The 21,137-nt window shown below is 45.1% G+C and overlaps 2 protein-coding genes and 1 pseudogene across 4 annotated transcripts in view; 1 reads left to right on the top strand and 2 right to left on the bottom strand.

The window, feature by feature from the left end:
• Positions 1 to 145: 145 nt before the first annotated feature.
• LOC109873588 (MAM domain-containing protein 2-like) lies at positions 146 to 4,635 on the bottom strand (annotated as a pseudogene).
• A 2,345-nt stretch (positions 4,636 to 6,980) lies between these two features.
• LOC109873699 (amyloid-beta A4 precursor protein-binding family A member 1) lies at positions 6,981 to 20,882 on the top strand. 2 transcript variants are annotated; one of them, XM_020465368.2, is made up of 13 exons: positions 6,981 to 7,547; positions 8,604 to 8,930; positions 11,051 to 12,953; positions 13,155 to 13,394; positions 13,509 to 13,548; positions 13,755 to 13,900; positions 14,663 to 14,746; positions 16,883 to 17,086; positions 17,206 to 17,385; positions 17,616 to 17,828; positions 18,112 to 18,231; positions 18,340 to 18,480; positions 18,702 to 20,882. In XM_020465368.2, exons 3-13 carry the CDS (start codon positions 11,124 to 11,126, stop codon positions 18,771 to 18,773), a joined length of 3,270 nt encoding a protein of 1,089 aa, XP_020320957.2. In that variant the 5' UTR covers positions 6,981 to 7,547; positions 8,604 to 8,930; positions 11,051 to 11,123; the 3' UTR covers positions 18,774 to 20,882. The 2 variants fall into 2 exon arrangements, with proteins under 2 accessions (XP_020320957.2, XP_031665408.1); XM_031809548.1 differs by lacking the exon at positions 8,604 to 8,930.
• The window catches only part of LOC109873698 (tight junction protein ZO-2), a 36,103-nt gene continuing 34,232 nt past the window's right edge, over positions 19,267 to 21,137 (bottom strand). The window contains exons 22-24 of one of the 2 annotated variants that reach the window (XM_020465367.2): positions 20,820 to 21,089; positions 20,276 to 20,361; positions 19,267 to 20,168 (exon numbers count right to left, since the gene is read on the bottom strand). In XM_020465367.2, the coding sequence (XP_020320956.1) occupies positions 20,144 to 20,168; positions 20,276 to 20,361; positions 20,820 to 21,089 (381 nt within the window). In that variant the 3' untranslated portion in view covers positions 19,267 to 20,143. The remainder of the gene's footprint in view (positions 20,169 to 20,275; positions 20,362 to 20,819; positions 21,090 to 21,137) is intronic. The other variant, XM_020465366.2, reaches the window with a different exon arrangement.

Raw genomic sequence — 21,137 nt, 5'->3', positions numbered from 1 at the left:
AAAAAAAAAAAAAAAAAAACTGGAGTAATGAGTTCCATGAAAGACAATCTCGTCCCCAGCCAGATCTCGAACTGAGCCTGGGGACAAGGTTATGCAAGACAACATGAAAGAAAAACAATACATTTTTAGAGAGGTTGTATGACCCTTATCGGGCAACAGATACAATACCTGGGCATAGTCCACTTTCAAACACAATGCTGTCAATGGCTATATCACTTCTTATTGAGGAACCCCTGATGGCCTCAAATACGATCTAGAACAATAGGAGAAAAAGAACAAGTGATGACTCAGTAAAAAAGTATTTGGCCAGAGCACATTGTGAATAAGACTGGGTGCAGTAGTAGTGTAATTCTTCAAACTCTTCCCTCAATATCTTTTTGTAATTTGGAGATGGTGTTATCAAAGTAAATGAATATATACGGAACAAAAATATAAATGTAACATGCAATAATTTGAAATATTTTACAGAGTTACAGTTTATATAATGAGATCAGTCAATTTAAATAAATAAATGATGCCCTAATCTATGGATTTCACATGACCAGGCATGGACGGGCCTGGGAGGGCATAGGCCCACTCACTCCTGACTGTCCCCAGTCCACCTGGTCGTGCTGCTGCTCCAGTTGAAACTGTTCTGCCTGCGGCTATGGAACCCTGACCTGTTCACTGGACTTGCTACTTTGTCCCTGACCTGCGTCCCTGACCTGTTTTCTCTCTATTCTCTCTGCTGTCTCCTTCTGTCTCGACCGCTGAATGCTTGGTTATGAAAAGCCAACTGACATTTACTCCTGAGATGCTGACCTGTTGCACCCTCTACAACCACTGTGATTATTATTTGACACTGCTGGTCATCTATGAACGTTTGAATGTCTTATAGAGCAATCTGGCCTTAAATGGCCATGTACTCTTATAATCTCCACCCGGTACAGCCAGAAGAGGACTGGCCACCCCTCAGAGCCTGATTCCTCTAGGTTTCTTCCTGGGTTCCTGCCTTTCTAGGACATTTTTCCTAGCCACCGTGCTTCTATATCTGCATTGCTTGCTGTTTGGGGTTTTCGGCTGGGTTTCTGTATAGCACTTTGCGACATCTGCTGATGTAAAAAGGGATTTATAAATACATTTGATTGATTGACTTGGGAGCCATCAGCTGTCTGGGTGGTTGGTCTCAGACAATCCCACAGGTGAAGAAGTCAGATGTGGCGGTCCTGGGCTGGTGTGGTTACACGTGGTCTACGGTTGTGAGGCCAGTTGGACGTACTGCCAAACTCTCTAAAACGACATTGGGGGCAGCTTATGGTAGAGAAATCAACATTTAATGGCAACAGCTTGGGTGGACATTCCTGCAATCAGAATGCCAATTGCATTTTCCCTCAACTTGAGACATCTGTAGCATTGTGTTGTGTGACAAAACTGCACATTTTAGAGTGGCCTTTATTGTCCCCTTCAAATGGTGCACCTGTGTAATCAGCTTCTTGATATGCCACACCTGTCAGGTGGATGAATTATCTTGGAAAAGGATGAAAAAGCATCTGCTAAATGGCATACATAAAGGAGAAATGCTCACTAACAGGGATGTAAACACATTTGTGCACAAAATTGGAGAGAAATAAGCTTTTTGTGCGTATGGAACATTTCTGGGATAATGTATTTCAGCTCATGAAACATGGGACGAACACTTTACATGCTGTGTTTATATTTTTGTTCAGTATAGTTCACTGACGCCGTTTACCATTGGGGAAAAAAAGGTAAGTTCCGGTTTACTTAACTGGGTGTATCTCTCATAGATATGAATGCAATAGCAGTTACTTAGTTCATTGAACCAGAAAACCCCCCCAGAATAAAACAGCGAGTGGGGTGTTTCTTTTCCTCTTACGTCTCAGGTGTTATTGTACAGAGGAGGAGAGGGATTATGGGTAGTGATACCTAATGCTGTTGGTCACTTTGGTGATGCTCTGCTCTCCAGTGCATTTCCATAGCAATTCGTCCTTTCCATTCTTGCTCAGATGGACACTGAGCTCACCTATGCCCGAGCCATACATGTGGTAGAAGAAACGCAGGCACAGAAAACCCCTGGACCTCCTCAGAGGACTGGAGAATAGTCTGGCATTTTGACCAAGCAGCATGTTAGAGGCCTCAATGTGCATGTAGTACCCTGACAAACAGAGTTTCACAGGGTTAAACTCTAACTATCATGGTATAACATGGAAACAGACTACAATGATGTCACATTTACACTCCTTCAGTGAATGCTAGAGGGAGTTGGATACTCACCGACTCCTGTGGTGTGATCCACCCTCGGCCCGGTGTAAGAAGTGGGGGTAGGCCCTCTCACCAGTACCCAGTCACCCTTATCACCCTCTTTGTCCTGAATGTACCCACAGTGACCCGTCTCAAAGTTACAGAGCCCAGGGACAGACAGGAGAAGACCTGTAGATGGACACCCAAAATGACTCAAGGAGCTAAATTATGTTTATCACGGAGGCACTACTTCCGGAGATCTCCCAGAGGCCCTGTGGGCATCAGGGATCAGTGAAGGTAAAGTTACCTGCTGTAAGATCACAATCCCCGAGGCTCACACTGATGTCATCCAGAGCGACTGACCCACAGACAGAAGTTCGTACATGTGCTGACAAACACCACCTGGACAGCAGGGGCAGAGTGGGTGACATCATCAACCACAGACATTCTCAGAGGATATAGCTTCTGGACAATGTAACTGCATAATACATTTCCAGACAGTTACATCTATGTAATATATTGTGATATGGTATGATCCATGTTTTAACAGGGCAAAAGCTGTTTAAAAAGAAAAACCAACGAGGAGAATCGCTGACTACGGACTTCGGCATTCCTGTTTCATTTTTAAACTGCTACTCCTTATGAAGCTGGTGCCAAACCAAAGGATAAAAAAAAACGATGTCAAAGGTACAATGTAAGGCCAAATAAACACAAGGGGTTCCGTCACAAACATTATGAAACACTATAGGCAAGGCATGCACAAGACAGTTGTTGTGACTGAGGAATGAAAATAACTGACTAACTAAAAAGGAAAAGAATACATGTTAAGCCATTTTACATTGGCAACATGTGGACTCTGGATGGTGACCTCTGTCGCTATCCAGACACCTTGTCGTTCTGGGTCCATATCCTCTCCTGTGTGATTCCGCTCTGATCCTGAATGTAAACGGTGAGAGCCTGGTCTGTCTGGATGAATTCACAGAGAGAGTAGTGGAACCTCAGACAGTACTTCATGTTGCCGGGCAGAAGAGGCCCGAGCAGGTGGCTAATATAGCCAGCGCGTGGATTCAGCCGGGAGTGGGCCAGAAGGAAGGATCCTGTGTTAAGAGAAAGAACTGTTATTATTGTCTTGAGCAACATTGTTTTCTGTCAATTGGTTTGCCGTGGAATATTTCCACTTCACACACATTGGTTAAGTCTCAAAATACACCATTGTTTAAGTGTCTTTCTGACACTTGAAATACTTCAGGTTTTTACCAAAGCCAAACGTAACGCAGTGCAAATTGTAAGCAGGAGAAGATAGAGAAGCCATCTCTCGTTCACTAATTACGCCTCTAGCATCTCTTAGAGATCAAAATCATATCATCTCTTACCTGCCCCTGTTGTGTGGTCCCCAATCCTGTAGATGTTGGGCTTGACTGACACCCTCTTCCATGGGGATCCTTCCATTTGATCCTGGGTGTGTCAGCAGAAACCACCCTCAAAGTCACAGTTGGCGATGGAGGGATCAAAGGTTGGCTCTGCGGCACACATGGGAGACATTAGGAGGCTGCATTCCAATACTCTTTAATAGCATGCTTTTCTCCTCTCTTACCTTTCAACTAATCTGTAAAAGTAATGAGAGGTAGGAGAAGAGGAAAGGGACACTCTGAATCTACTGTGTGATCAGGTGGACTGGGATATGTTCCGGGTCGCCACTGGAAATAACATTGACGATTACACTTACTCTGTCACTGGGTTCATCAGGAAGTGCTTAGAGGATGTTGTTCCTACAGTGATGTTCAGAACATATCCAAACCAAAAACCGTGGATAGATGGTAGCATTCGCACAAAACTGAAAGCGTGAAACACTGCATTTAACCACGGCAAATTGACCAGGAACATGGACATATACAAACAGACCAGCCATGACCTCCATAAGGTAATCAAAGAGTTGACAAAGTGGAGTCGCAATTCAACAGCTCGGACATGTGACGCATGTGGCAGGGACTTCAGACAATTGGATTATAAAGGGGAAACCAGCCACACCGCTTACATCAACACCTCACTCCCAGATAAGCCGAACGCCTTCTTCACCCCCTTTGAGGAGAATAACACAGAGCCGCCGACGAGGGCCCACTCTGCTCACGAGGACTGTGATCTCTAGATCTCTGTGGCCGATGTGACTTTCAAGAGTGTTAACCCTCGCAAGGCTGCTGGCCTGGATGGCATCCCTAGCCGCATCCTCAGAACATGTGCAGACTAGCTGGCTGGAGTGTTTATGGACATATTCAATCTATCCATATCCCAGTTTGTCGTCCCCACTTTCTTTAAGATGTCTACCATTGTTCTTGTACCCAAGCAAGCAAAGGTAACTGAACTAAATGAATATCACAATATAGTACTCACTTCTGTCATCATGAAGTGCTTTGAGAGGATTATCAAGGACCATATCACCTCCACTTTACCAGACACCCTCAACCCACTACAATTTGCACACCACCCTAATAGTCACTGCTCTGCACACCGCCCTATCCCACTTAGGTATTCCTCTTGCCTAAGTGAGAATACTGTTATTCGACTACAGCTCAGATTTTAACACCCAGCAACTGGGTCCTAGACATCCTTACGGGTCGCCCCAGGCTGTGTAGGTAGGCAATAACACCTCCGCCACGCTGATCCTCAACAAGGGGCCCCCCAGGGATGCGTGCTCAGCCTGCTCCTCTCTGTTCAGCCATGACTGCGTGGTTATGCATGACTCCATCAAGTTTTCTGATGACATAACAGCAACAGTGCCTGATCACCAATAACAACGAGCCAGCCGACAGGGAGGTTGTTAGTGCCCTGATGGAGTGGTGCCAGGGAAATAACTTCTTCCTCAACAAAACGAAAGAGCTGATCGTGGACTACAGTAGACAGCAGAGAGAGCACGCCCCCATCCACATCAACGGGCCGCAGTGAAGAGGGTCAAAAGCTTCAAGTTCCTTGGCGTGCACATCACGTAGGACCTGAAATGGGCCCACCATACCAACACCGTAGTGAAGAAGGCACGACAAAGCCTCTTCAAACTCAGGAGGCTGAATAAATTCAGCATGGCCCCTAAGACCCTCATGAACTTCTACAGATGCACCATCGGGAGCATTCTGTCATGCTGCATCACTGCCTGCTACGGCATCTGCACTGCCCACAACCGCATTGCTGTCCAGAGGGTAGTGCGGTCGGTCCAATAGGGACACACCGCCAGCCCTCCAGGACATCTACAGCACCCTGTGTCATAGGAACTTTGTCTGGTCTGTCCCTTCATGTTTGCCTTTCCCTCTTTCCTGAAGGTGCAGTGAAATGCTACATGGGAAAACAGGTCAGTTCTACGTGAAATATTACAGTATACACACTTTATTATGTGAAGAAGGACTTCAGCAATCAATGGATCTCTTTTGCTAAGAGAGAAGAGTGGGGTCATTTACAGTGTTAGACCAAGTATTGAGAGAACTGAACCAGCAAGATACACAGAAACCAAATAGTGCAGAAACTACCACAATCATCATAAAATGACAATCAACAAAAACTGTAAAATAACACGTCCTTTCTCAAGCACCTTGTAAACACTGTGAGGATGTTTTCATAAACACCTAAGTGTGCTTGAAGAATATGATATCTGTAGCCATCTGGGTTGACACAGTGCTGTTGTGTGTTAGCTGATACCCTGACGGGTTCTGTGCAGAATGTGGCAAGGGACCAGAGGACTCTATGCGTCAGGTCTTTTTGGGTGTCTAGGCCAGCATTGTGTGTAGTTTCCAGGCCATCATTGTAAATAAGAATTTGTTCTTAATGACCTGGGGAAATTATTTAAAGTCCCTGTTTTTGAACAGCACCAAAGATCCTCTGAGTAAAAATATTATTATTAACATTATAATGCAAGAGGTAGGACACAACCTTTGAATATATTCAAACAATGTCCCACTCTTATTATGGGAGTGTCATGGATTGTTATGAGAGTGGTTTGAGCCTTGCAATGATGTACAAATTCTGTAAGCACAAACGATTGATAGGACTACCATATGGTTGGTCAGCTCATATCAAAAGATTAAGAACAGTTCAGCCATTGGACAGCACCACCTGCAGCCCAGCACAATGACAAGTACTGGGAAGATAGGAGAAGAAGAGACAATACTACACCATCCAACCCTTTTGCTTTCTTCAGTGCAGTCTAAGCCAGTCATACTGGGAGGTCTTGCATGTGGGCCATGGGTTTTGCGTGACAACACTACAATGGCTCTGATCAAACATTTATGAATGATCATTTCAAAGATGGGTTTTAAACATGCTCTCAAAGCCTGTCATGTTCCTAAAATAACTTAAGACAGAATATATACCTTCATCAATGAATGAAAAGAAAGGACCAGAAATGATTGATGCCCAGTTTTAAAATAGAACAACAAATGTGTGAATGAGAGCAGGAAATGCTGGGTGGCACCAATAAGAAGGGGGTATATGATAAAGGCTACTTTATGAATCCAACATGGATGAATCCACACTTGCCAAACAAATCACTCCCTTACTGTTAATCAAGAATGAGCTGAAATGATGGATGTGCGAGAAAGAGAGGGAGATGGTACAATTAGGCCCCTCTAAGGTTTAAATGCTGACACAGATTGGATACCATGGTGACTACTCACATTTATTGCAATCCGGGAATCCTTGAGACGTTCCTGCCTAACGCTAAATTGAACCCCTAACCTTAATTTAACCATAAATCTTACCCCAGCATTAACCGTTTTACACTTCAACAGGTTGACATCAGAGATGGGACGTCCCGATGATCTCGTTTAGACTGTAGAGAAGATAGCAATAGAGGTGTGAGTGCGTTCTCCTGAATATTTTCCTATTAGATAATGTAGGCTAGTCTACATCCATAGGCTATTCTGATCAAATGCTGTGAGCGAGGGTCCTTGAATAGTTTGCGTTGTGTGCTTGACACCGTGGTGTCGATATTTTGCTTACACCGGTGTTTCTTAGCCCTAGGGGATGCATTGTGCGCAAGGGAAGAATTTGCGGGCTCTAATATCTCACTGCGCGTGGGAAAAAGTGGTGCAGACCAGAGCAGTGTAGGCTACGTAGAACACGATCGTTGCAGCGCCATCATGTTGAAACACAGCAGTCTAAAGTCGCTTTGTGCATCGGTAATCCGCTCAAATGTCACGATGCAGCAGGAGTTGACCGATCGGGCCTAATCCATGCAAATTGTTTGAAGGTATCGAGCAGAGGGACCAGTTGGATAAAGATGGTGAAGCGGAATGTTACACGATCTACCAGTTCCTAGTCATGAACAGGTAAGCGCCTATTTATGATCCAGGAGATAGGGCAAAGAGCCTACATTATGACGAATCGGATAACACCACCGAATCGATGAAGGTACCAGTGGCGCCGATGTTTTGACCATGAAAGGCACCCGGCGGATCATTTAATTAGAGACGTGTCACATCGTTTTGGCTTTCATCGTCGTCGGACATTCAGACAGGTGCCTGTTTGTTAAATAGGATAATAGCCCGTTCGTTGAGCAGTTGTCAATAAGTAAACATGTATTAGGATATTTCATCACAGGAGCGCCTACTCGTTTTGCTTTTCTTTTGGGTTTACGTCCCACTCCATACACGGTGACAGAATCGGAAGAGCGTTTTCTGCACAAGCTACCTGCTGTCCTTACCCTTTTAATTTCCTCACGTTCAGGCAAAAACAAAGTCCTCCCAGCGGCCATTCAACGTGGGACTTGAATAGTCTACAAGCTTTTGCCAGTCGTCACACCACTTTACTTAGTCTATGCATTAATCCTGTCCTGCTGAAACCACAAATATATCAACAAAATATAACCAATAGGCCTATTTATACTAGGGGAGAGTGGGGTATATTGAGCCAAAGGGTTAGTTGAGCCACTCCTTGTTTCTAAGAAACCATGCACAAAATTAATCATGTGACCAAATATTTAGGAATAGGTCATAGAGGTCAGAAGAGGTCATAATTTCATGTCTGTGAAGGAAGAAACCACATGGAAAAAGTGGTAAGCAAGTTCGGTCCCAAAAAATTGATTTTCACGAAGTCAAATGAATTTATGTTGTAAGTTTCATGGTGCTTGTATCTAAACCAAATATTGTTTTATACATCAATTTGGGTCTTTATAAACTACAAATGAGGTCCTTTAATCTAGCATGAAAGTGCATCCTTATAGCTGTGTGAGCTAATACAGTCCAAATGTTTGCCTTGGGGTAAGTTGAGCCAATGTCCACCATACTCTATACAAATTATGATAACATTTTGTCAGTTTTATGCATAGTATTTTTGCAATGTGTCATGCAAATGAGCTCAAGTGCATTTTGTCGTTGTTGTTACAGAGCTGACATCATTGAGGTTCTTGAGAGAGCAGACAAGGAAGTGAGAGAAGAGAAGAAGCCCATTTGAGCAGTAGCAAGGGATGAAAAATTAGACTGAATGACACTGAAGAGATACATTGATAAAAAAGGAATATGTACCTGTGTGAAAGAGTAGCAGATGCTCATGAGGTCTCATCTGATGACATGGAGTCTGAGCTTGCTAAACATATTAACAATCTCGCGGACCAGTTTCATGGGCTTAGTATCCTCAAATGCAGAGAACTTGCCTACGAGTTGGCACGTTGAAACAACATCCTTGTCCCAGACAATTGCTCAAGAAATGGAAGGGTAAGTGAGATCTATATCTGAATGTAGGCATACATTTCATATATACGATATACCACACCCCCATTCCATGACTTCAACTTTGACCTACCAGCACCATCACCTGCTGTCACAAGACACTATCACCCACTTACCCTCAAGGCGGCTCAATTTACCCTGTACCATGTGCTCAACAAACCCCCTTACCCCGGGGAAGTTGTGCCAAGAGACAACTTTGTTTTGGACAAGCTATGTTTTGAAAACTGTTAAGTTTACATTTAATTCTGGTTATTTCCAGGGACACACAATATCAATAACCATTATGATCACCTGCTCTTTCCATGGCATAGACTGACCAGGGGGATTCATGGGAAAGCTACAGTGTGATCACCTGCTCTTTCCATGGCATAGACTGACCAGGGGGATCCATGGGAAAGCTACAGTATGATCACCTGCTCTTTCCATGGCATAGACTGACCAGGGGGATCCATGGGAAAGCTACAGTATGATCACCTGCTCTTTCCATGGCATAGACTGACCAGGGGGATCCATGGGAAAGCTACAGTATGATCCCTTATTGATGTCACCTTGAATCCACTTCAATCAATGTAGATGAAAGGGAGGAGACCGGTATAGAAGGATTTTAAGCCTCGAGACAATTGAGACATGGATTGTGTATGTGTGCCATTCAGAGGGTGAATGAACAAGACAACATATTTAAGTGCCTTTGAACAGGGTGGTAGTAGGTGCCAGGCACACCACGTTGAGTGGGTCAAGAACTGCAATGCTGCAGGTTTTTCACGCTCAACAGTTTCCCATGTGTATCAAGAATTGTCCACAACTCAAAGAACATCCAGCCAACTTGACACAAGTGTGAGAAGCATTGGAGTCAACATGGGCCAGCATCCCTGTGGAATGCTTTAGACACCTTGTAGAGTCCATGCCCTGACAAATGTAATTTGTTCCTCATGTTTTGTACATTCAGTGTAGATATCTTTTAGACATAATACTATATTTCCCTTGATGTAGCGATGCTGAATGTAGAAAATGGCTCAACATACTCTCCCCTACATGTAAACACTGTTTTAGCATTGGCCTGTGTGTGTTAGGCTAGCGTAAGATCAGTGAGTCAATGACTTGGTACTGTAAATCCCCTCCCTGTGGCTTTCACTTGGGCCCCCAACAGATGGAGGAGCTGCTCACAGCTCCCTCCGCCTGCCGCCTGACCATCTGTGACCTGGGCACTGCCCCCCAGGGGCCCACCCAGTCAGCAGCACCAATCACCGGGGAAAGGGCATATTTCTAGCATAATATAATCTATACTCTTTGTCCTCCTACATGTCTCCTCTTTGTCGGTTCTCACCTGCACTCAGATTCCTTTTCATTCTGAGGTTCTGCATTAACCTCTGCCCCTAGTCTCCAGATATCCAGCCTTTATTAAATCTGTACACTCTCTGCTTTCTGTATCCATAAAATTTGAATTTCAGCCACAAATTCATACAGTACAATGGGCTATAGCTCTTAAAGCTACAAAATACTTTACCTGCAATACTGTGCACAATTTTGAAAACTGATCCTATACGATACTGTGAAGTCAGTCTACTGATAGACTGTGTAGTATACTCAGCTTCAATCTAGAGTTCAGACATCAATATTCTGTACACTGAGCGTAAAGTTTGGTATTCAGCCTGACCTCCTCTCTCTCAGGTCAGTGACGTCAGGGCTTTGTCCCTCCTCCTGCTCCTCCTCCTCACGCCATCTGCCAGCTGCTTTGGTGTGGCGTGGTGCCGCTGCTGGTGCAGGGAGAATATGCCTGAGATTAAACACACCCAGATGAATCCCATGGGATTTAGGTTTTACCCTGGAGTATAGGGAGCCCCTGCGGCTCTGCTTATCTATCAGGATCTTGTGCGTGTGTGCTTTGTAGATGTGTGGGGGATTGGCAGATCTCTGAAATTGAGGATAGAATTGATGTTAAAATGGATATTGGGAGAGTGATACATAGATCTACTTCATAACCACAGGGGGGCTCGCTCATAAACACAATGTCCTGTTTGTAGACATGCCTTCCTGATCCTTCTGTTTCACCCCTGAACCATAACCCCTGAACTATCTGTTCACATTCATTTCCTGTCTCCCTGCAGGCAGTGCTGTGAGTGGTGTCTCCTAGGAGACGGAAGGACCATGTTCTAAAGGTAAACAGACCACAGCAGAGTGATGAGCTACAAGCAGCAGGGGGAGGGGCTAGGTGATGCTATCTTGGAGGAGCATAAGGCTTCACCTGCTTCCAGAAACCGGCAGCCCAATAGCACAGGGGGAGAAGGAGAAGGGGTCCCTGTCCGGAGAAGTTGGAGACCCTGCCAAATGCTCGGTCAGGATGGGCAGGAACATCACCACCACCATCATCCTCCTATTCCGCACCAAGGCACGGGCCGCGGCCCTGCACGGCACCGTAGACAAACTCCCTCAGGGCAGGGCCCATCCAGACAGTGGGAGGGAGCAGACATGGAGCCTCCTCGCCACACCCAGCCGCCTCGCCCTGGCGTGGCCCGCTACCGCCGCCAGGGAGAGCCCAGGGTCAGAGTTCACAGACAGAGACCGCCGCCGAGAGATGGCCAAGACACCCACGCCCTGCCGTTTCAACAGCAACGGTCATCTGGCGCTCCCCTGACTGAACAGAGGGACATGACTGGTCCCGCAACAATGAAGCAGCAACACCCCCCACACTCCTGTCCACCCCACCACACACAGAACAGTAGAGCACCTGACCTTACTGCTGGTACCTCTCCTACCCCCACACACCACACACCATGTCCTACTGCCCCTGATCCCCCTTCCCAAGACCTGCATCAAACCCTTCCCAACATAGAGTCTCCCCAACCTCAGGAGGAAGAGGAGGAAGGGTACAGCTCATCCATAACGCAGTCTGTTAGTACTCAAAGTGGATTTGACAACCAGACAGACTTAGAGAACCAGAGGGAGGGGGGCCATGGAGAGGGGGAGCTAAAAGAGACCGGTCTGGGAGAAGAAGACAGAAGCAAGAGGGATCTGGTAGAGGATGATCAGGAAGATGGAACTAATGAGTACTGTTCTGACACTGAGAGTGCTGCCTCACTAAGCATGGAGGCTCCGCCCCTGAGGTCACCTCCTCACCAATCACCATTCTTGCCCCCTCCAGTTCAGTCTGAGAACTCGGACCAATGTAGTGACGAGTTTAGCCCAAGTCCCACCTATGAAAATGACATAATGCCTGATGATGATAGCTACACTGATTCTCCACTGTCCCACCCCAAATCCTTCACCTTCAGAGACTCGTATCCTAAGACCTATGCGGAATTCTATAATGAGTCCTACCCACAGTCAGAATCTATCACAGAATCCAACACAGAGCCCTACGCAAAATCCTACCCTCAGTCTTTCCCTGCACCCTTGAAATTGATTAATTATCCAGACAGGAGATCTGAGGCTGATCCTGATGAGCCATATTCAGAACCTCACCCAGGGCCCTGCAGTCGTAGACAGAGCGAGCATGTTTATAAGCGAGCTACAGACACTGAACCCCAACCCCGTGACTCCTGGCCAGGTAGGGATGTGGGGTTACCACAGACCAGCCCCCATTGGCAGGGACGCTCAGTCGGCTCAAGGCTACACCACTACAATGACACTACGTCTGATGGGGAGGACGACAGCCTCAAAGAAAGCCCCAGATCCCAAAGCCTGGGGCCACCTCCCTGGAACGTGCAAGGTGAAGCCCAGTCAGAGCAGCCCAGCTCTGGACAGCCTGGTTCAGGTGAGTTCCAGGATGAGCAGGCCGGGATAGAGCTCCGACCTCCAGCGGAAGGCCTTTCAGAGGACAGTGTCACAGGCTCAGGGGATGCTATCTCTCTGGCCATCAGGGACATCCGAGAGGCCATAGAGGAGGTGAAGACAAAGACGGTGCGCTCGCCCTACACTCCTGACCAGCCCATAGAGCCTGTGTGGGTGATGAGACCGGAGGTCAGTCCTAATGAGGTCGAATCCTCCCCAGAGCAGCCACCAGGTGGCGACGTGAGTATGAGCCAGCCCTGGATCACTACAGAAATCACATTTTTGAAATGTTTACATAGTGGAGAGAATGGATGTTTATCCATTCATTGCATCAGTGATAAGAGTGATTTCTGAGGTAATAATGTTATCTACTCCTGTTTAAATGTGCCACCAGAAATCAATTGAGGTTTTCTCTCATGTATCTCTTAATCTGTCCTACAGCCTGTCTCTCAGTCTCCTTCACACTATAACCCAGCCCCATCCCGAGTTCCATCCCGAGTTCCATCCCCTGTCCATGTTCCAGTACCAGCTCCAGCCCCATCCCGAGTTCCATCCCGAGTTCCGGTGCCAGTCCCAGAGCATGTCTGTCCTGTGAGGGTAGAGTCCTCCAGAACACACCAGGTTCAGCAGAGGGAGCATAGAGAACAGAGGGAGCCGCCTAGACCACCATCCATTGAGGAGGTAAGTGACTGCTCTGCACTGTGTCACACGCACCACTGTGGAAAGAGAAGTGCTATTCTACTGTTACTGTCACCATTACTGATGTATAATAGTAATATTCTGTTTTCATTTCAGATCCAGAGGCATATGCCGTCCTTCCCTACATACGTGGAAGGTGAGTGGTTGGGGGGGTCATTAGTGAGATAAGCAGAATGTTTTTGTAGATTAAGCTTTGCTGTGGTATAAAATGCACTTCAATTACTTGATGGAAAAGTTTAGGCATCAGTGGCATGTTGTCACTCACTTTTGATTTTGTTTTCACTCAAATCAAAAGTGATGACCATTGATTGTCGCCAACCTCAATGACCGTCTTGTCCACAGTCCCAGGGCCATGTGACCCAGAGGACCTGATTGATGGCATCATTTTTGCGGCCAGCTACCTGGGCTCCACCCACCTGCTGTCAGAGAGGACTCCCACTAAGAGTGCCCGCATGCAGCAGGCCCAGGAGGCTATGAGCCGTGTCAGGGTGAGCCACACGGGGGTCACATCAGCTAGGACCGAATACTCTTCCCTTTCTCCTTCCTTCACTCTTCCATCTTTTAAGTGACAGGCAGTAACCTTTCTCATGTCCATAGTTCCATATAATTATGTGCATTATATTGTGCATTACATTTTTACTAAATAGCTATTGACACATCTGCCAAATAACATTGTTTCATGTCCATAAAGAAGTATTGGGGAATGCCCATGGCATCTGTCAGTCTATGTTGTTATCACATGCAGTCTGTTTGTTTCTTGAGGGGTGCTAATGTCACATTGATAAAGGGGAAACTTTTGAGGATGTTTGCTTCATAACCTCTGGGCCAGTAACTTTTGTGAGATGTGGTAGACAGCTTAAATCACCACCTGCCCACACAAGACACGTGTGTACACACATACACACACACACACACACACACACACACACACACACACAGCCCTAATACACCAAATGGGATGGTCAATCTTCTGTGAGCCAATCCAGTGTCGTCCATACCCTAGCCCCATCTTACTATTCTTGGCGGAGCACTGTCTTGAACGCACTCGCTCTCTCTCTCTCTTGCTATTCTATACGGCAGACCGCACAAAAGCAAGCTAAAAACAGAAAGAAGGTACAGTGACAGTATTACGGCTGTAACATATATATTTTTCTGTCCTGTGTCTTAAGTCATATTTTCTGTTTGTCTGTAATGGTTGTTTGAATGTCTTCTGTTGTTGAAGTGATGCTCTCCTCTCCCTAAATGTGCAGACTGGGGGTGAGATTCCTTCTTCCACTGAAGTGGATCTCTTCATGTCTACACAGAGGATCAAAGTGCTGAATGCAGACACTCAGGTAAATACTGTATAATATTGACCTTAGCATGGACTCACTCAAGGATAGCGGCTGCTATGTTACATGTACCAAACAATTGCTATAGTGTTAGTAATCCCGGTGTTAATTTGGTCGTTCCATGAAATGAGTGCCTGTTGCGTGCCACCCTTTTGATATTTTAAGTAGAAATTGTGCACCAATATTGGATATTAAAGCCTGTTATATTAAATTAAGTTTAGTATAGACCACATGGAGAATTCAATAAATGCTAGTGCCAAAATTCAACATATTGATATTTCCCTCCGTACACCCTCTGTGACTTCTAGAACGATTTTAAACTTCTTAGTTAGGCCCCTTTTCTTCCTCAATTTCCGCATGAATGACGTGCCCAAAGTAAACTGCCTGTTGCTCAGGCCCTGAAGCCAGGATATGCATTTCATTGGTACCATTGAAAAGAAAACACTTTGACATTTGTAGAAATGTTAAAATAATGTAGGAGAATATAACAAAAAAAGATATGGTAGGAGAAAATCCAACCGGAATGGTATTTTTTTGAGAGACCATCGTCTTAGAATGGCAAGCATAAGGTCATACTGAAAATTTGTTCCCTGGATGCAATTCCTATGGCTTCTACAGGGTGTCAGCAGTCTATGTTCAAGGTTTCAGGCTTTTAATTTAAAAAAAAGAATAAGAAATATCAGTTTTAATACAGGGACACAGTCTTGGAAATTCGTGTCTGTGCGCCATGAAGACAGGATGCACCTGCTAAAAATTTCCTATTGAACATACTTCTTTCCGTACTAAATATTATAGTTTGATCACATTTTAGGGTATCTGAGGAGTAAATAGAAACGTATTTTGACTTGTTGAAACAAAGTTTAGGGGTAGATTTTCGGATTCCTTTCTCTGCATGTTGGGACGGCAGATAGCCGTTGGACTAGTAACCGAAAGGTTGCAAGATCGAATCCCCGAGCTGACGAGGTAAAAGATCTGTCGTTTTCCCCCTGAACAAGGCAGTTAACCCAAAGTTCCTAGGCCGTCATTGAAGATAAGAATTTGTTCTTAACTGACTTGCCTAGTTAAATGAAGGTAAAAAAAATGTTGAAGGAGTGGATTACTCAAATCGATGGCGCCAACTAAACAGACTTTTTGGGATATAAAGAAGGATTTTATCTAACAAAATGACACTACATGCTATAGCTGGGACACTTTGGATGACAAATCAGAGGATGATTTTCAAAAAGTAAGTGAATATTTAGTCGCTATCTGTGAATTTATGAAACCTGTGCCGGCAGTAAATTTTTTTGATGTGTTGTGCCGTCCTCAAACAATCTCATGGCATGTTTTCGCTGTACTAGCTACTGTAAATCTGACAATGCAGTTAGATTAACAATAATTTAAGCTTTCAACTGATATGTACCTAAATGTTTAATAGCCATCATTTTTATGATTATTTGTTTTGATTGCGCGCCCTCCAGTTTCACCGGGATGCCTAGCCCAAACAGGTTTTAACCCACTTAAACCCAAAATGTCTCCCAAGTATTCACCATCATTGTAAATAAAGATTATTATGTGATTAGTGATTCATTTACATCTGTCCCTCATTTTAAGGTTAACCCTGTTACGTGAACTGAACTCTCATTTTTAATATGGTGAAACTATTCCTTTTTAAATATTTTTTCAAAAGAAACAAACAGCCAAATTATAGTGATAAAGAAGGGGAGCTGGTTCTACCCTCTGTCCATTTTGTGGTGGAAAACTGAGTGGGTCAAGCATAACACGTCAACCCTATTACCCATAGATAGGCAGGCTAGAAATGTTTTCATTTCATTTTTTTTTTGCATTAAATTGCCCCTCCCTGTTGTACACAACAAGCTTCCATTCCCCCTGTCACCAGGGGATTTATGGCTGGTTTAAGATGAAATTGTCAACACTGTTACTTTATTTGACACTTACTAGTCATTTAAAAAAAATTCGCCTCTTGAGATGGGAAAAAAAGATTTTTTTATGAAGTTGAATGACCATGTTACAATTAGGTGAACATTACATTTTTATTTGCCACCTAATTGGTGGAACGGCGCAGTTATCAAACTTACCTCTCCACACACACACAAACTATAGCCACATAACCATGTCCTTATCCTGTGTTCCTATCAGGCGTCCATGATGGACCTGCCACTGAGAACCATCTCCTACATCGCTGACATAGGCAACATGGTGGTGCTGATGGCCAGGGGGAAGATGGTACGCTCCAGGAGCGCTCAGGAACATCTGAACCATACAACTGACCACACCAACAGCCCTGCCCGTGACGACCTCCCCCAGTACAGGATGGTCTGCCACGTGTTTGAGTCGGAGGATGTAAGTGTGTGTTTACAAATGATTTGTTTAACTCGGACACAAGTGTGTGTATGAAGGAACTTTATGACATACAACGTAATATGTGCGTTTCTGTGTTGCCACTCTTACCCTCTGTCCAGGCCCAGCTCATAGCCCAGTCTATTGGCCAGGCCTTCAGTGTGGCGTACCAGGAGTTCCTGCGGGCCAATGGCATCGACCCAGAGGACCTGAGTCAGAGGGAGTACAGCGACCTGCTCAACACTCAGGACATGTACAACGATGACCTCATCCACTTCTCCAAGTCAGAGAACTGCAGAGATGTGAGTCAACCACCAGGGGGCAGGCCAGTGTTGGGTGCTTAGAATTTTGATATGGGATTTTAGACCTTAGTGGCTTTGCCAATTAGTTCTAAAACAGTTAGCTATACCTGTAATACACATAGCATTAACAAGAAGGGCTAACTGAAAGACATGAAGACATTCAAGTGAACAATTGCCTTGACCTTATTGGTGTAAGTAGTGGCATTTGTTCTATGTGTATCCTATTGCAGGTTTACATAGAGAAGCAGAAGGGAGAGATGCTGGGCGTGGTCATAGTGGAGTCAGGCTGGGGCTCTATTCTGCCCACCGTCATCATTGCTAGCATGATGCATTTTGGGCCTGCGGAGAAGTCTGGTCGACTCAACATTGGTGACCAGATCATGACCATCAATGGAACCAGTCTGGTTGGACTGCCCCTCTCCACTTGCCAGAGTATCATCAAGGTTTGCCTTTCTCTTGTCTCTGTGTTCTTTCAGCCTCTTTCCCCCATCTCCCTGCCTTCACCTTTTCTCTTTTTGTGTCACTGTAGCCCAACTGTGTATTTCTGCTGAAAATGCACGTGTGGTCAGGCAGACAGTCTGTTTTAAATCTAAATAGTCTACCCCTCTCCAAGCTGGCACACACTGAAAACAATTGACTTTGACTGCTTGACCAGGCGGTGCTGTAAGTGCATTTTTTCCCCCTCTTCTCTTGGCTGTCTCCTCCTGTTATAATCTGTCCCCCCAGGGTCTGAAGGCCCAGTCCAAGATTAAGTTGAACATCGTCAGGTGTCCCCCCGTCACTATGGTGCTGATCCGCAGACCAGACCTCCGATATCAGCTGGGCTTCAGCGTACAGAATGGCATTGTGGGTATCATGACAATTGGGGGGGGGGGGGGGGAAGAGAAGAGATGACCCTTAGCTTTGAGTGCTTGATTAGATTTATTGCTGTTTGTGTCCCTCTGTCTTGTAAAGATCTGCAGCCTGATGAGGGGGGGCATTGCTGAGAGAGGAGGGGTCCGTGTCGGTCATCGCATCATTGATATCAACGGTCAGAGTGTGGTGGCTACACCTCATGAGAAGATTGTTCAAGTCCTGTCTAATGCAGTGGGAGAGGTACAAGAACACACGCAACAGTAACATGTAATAGTCCAGTGTTTGAGGTCAAGAACTTAATTAGTCATGAGTTGAAATAATCCTAATTGAATCTGTAAATTGCATTACAATTCATTTATGGAGTGGAGATAGAATTGACAGTCAATTCAAAACGTCAGGAAAACTCTATGCTCGGCTGTGTTTTGATCACGCAACCTGTGTGTTACTTCTTTGTGCTGCAGATCCACATGAAGACGATGCCTGCAGCCATGTACCGTCTATTGACTGCCCAGGAACAGCCAGTCTACATCTGAGACTTGCTCTCTCTCCCTGGACAAAACTCTCCATTCCAGTTCACATCAAGGGGATTTTACTTCGGTTTTTCTTTAATTACATTCATCAGCCACGCATTTGATTTTCACATCACTGTTTGCTTAAAATCAATGTATTTTCATGCCACTCCGCACTGATTTGCCTTAATCTGAACCTGTTAAACAAGTGCATCTCTGAAGTAAAACGGCACAGAGTAGTTTACCAGGCAGATTAATGAATTTAAATATGCGTATTGAGGAGAAACAACTTTGGTCTTTCAGGATCCTATGAATGTACTGTAAACTGTCTCCATGGGGGCATGGTAACCCAAATGTGAGCTTTTCATTGGACCAAAACCACTTCTACAGCCTTGCATGTAAAAAAATGTAACTGCGATGTTGCAGCTGTGCTATAATTTGCACCTGGTTGAATGAACTCTCAGAAACCATCCTGCCTGAGGCTGCATTAGAAACAAAACAGTCACCACGACACAAATGAAAGTTTAAAATAGATTTATTTGAGAAAGTTAACGACTCACTAGTTGATTTCAGCCGCATGAGGAGGACCATGAATCAAATAGTAGATGCATATACAGATGGTTGATACACCCTGGTGAAACAAGAATGGCGCATCTATACTGTATATGCCATAAATGTGATTGTCTCAGGTTGTATGTAAACTGCCATGTTTTGTCCATCACCTCAGAGCCTAGTGCTGACTGCTTCTTTCAGTGGTCTGACACTGCTACACTATAAAAAGGCACTTTGTATGCACTGATCTCTAGTATTAAAATACACAAAAATGACAGAGTACAGTAAATCAAAGGGTATGCAATGAGAGATTTACCCACCACTCACTAACAGGCCAGCTGGAGACAGAGTACCCCCATGTCTGTCCAGATGTGTTACATTGAAATAAACAAGATTTAAAACATGTAAAAAGATCATATATATACATACACGGTTATAAAAAGTGTATTCGAACCCTATTGGTTTGGATAAATATGACTGCGGGGTTGGGAGGTTAAAAGGCATATACGCCATCCCGCACAGTGAGGCAAACAGTCAATGTCAGGACACACCTGAATGGGATATATCGTCCTGCCACTAGGTGGGGCCACAGGACAGGGTGTTCGAGTAACCACAGTGAGAACAATAAGGTGGATCTGTCTGTCCTACATCTCAGTGTCTTTGTACTTCTGGGGGTTGCTGTAGTAGCCTCGTCTGGTCTGGTTGGCCAGCTGTCTGCGGTACTCTTCTTCATCGTCGTCGTGACCCCTGCTCTCAGAGTACGGTGGCCTGGAGGACGGGGTCTGGGGTTCTGGGTAGGAGCTGGAGCTGGACACACAGGAGAGCGGGAGAGACATTTTTGTTCATTCAGATTGTTTGGCATTGAGTCTGTAAAAAAAAAAAAAAGGTATTGAACCCAACCTGACAGGCAGTGGAAAGTTAAGTAAAAATGCTAATTTGTGTGGTGATCGACAAGGTTAAAAAGACGAACTTACCCTATTGGCTGTGGGCGGTTGTGGTTGGGCTTTGGTAGTTTCACTGGGACTGCATAGATGTCTGGGTGCTTCTGGGCTATTTCCAACTACAGTCAAGAGAGCAGGAGGAGTTTGACAGTTGTGTCAACGCACATGCTGTACATTAAACATAAAGCAACATACAGTTGAAGTTGGAAGTTTACATACACCTTAGCCAAATACATTTAAACTCAGTTTTAGATTACCACTTAATTTTGATGTGAAAAGTCAGAAAAAAATAGAGAGAATTATTTATTTCATCACATTCCCAGTGGGTCAGAAGTTTATATACTAAATTATTTGGTAGCATTGCCTTTAAATAGTTTTAATGACTCCAACCTAAGTGTATGTAAACTTCTGATTTCAACTGCATGCACTTGAATATACCTTTTGGTACTTGAAATCAAACATTTAATCAGAATATATGAAATGATCACTTTCCCGTATAGATCCATTTGGTTCTTTTATGGGCATTACATCTTACTGCTAGGGGCGTTAGTGTCTGTTTTCCACCAGTAGTACTGACCCGTGCTTGCTCGGCCTCCTGGAGCTCCAGCATCCTCTGGGCTCTGGCCAGGTGGTCCATCTTTTCGAAGGCCTTCACCTTGCCAATGAATGAGCGGTTAGCCGGGTCCTCTCCCCCCTGGACACTGTGGTCCTCAGATGACTGGCCGGGGGCCTTTAGGGTGGGCTTGAGGGCCACGGGGGGCGGGGCGGGCTTGGACCCTCCGGCCGCGTCACTGCTAATGGTGCTGCTGGAATGGGAGTCATAGCCCCCCCGAGACTGCACCCTCACCTGGTGCAATAGAAGAGGATATCTGGTCTTAAAAGCAAGCACAAAATG

The sequence above is a fragment of the Oncorhynchus kisutch genome, linkage group LG29, assembly GCF_002021735.2.
Source record: "Oncorhynchus kisutch isolate 150728-3 linkage group LG29, Okis_V2, whole genome shotgun sequence".
Taxonomy (NCBI): Eukaryota; Metazoa; Chordata; class Actinopteri; order Salmoniformes; family Salmonidae; genus Oncorhynchus; species Oncorhynchus kisutch.
This window is presented reverse-complemented; position numbering and strand designations above follow the sequence as displayed.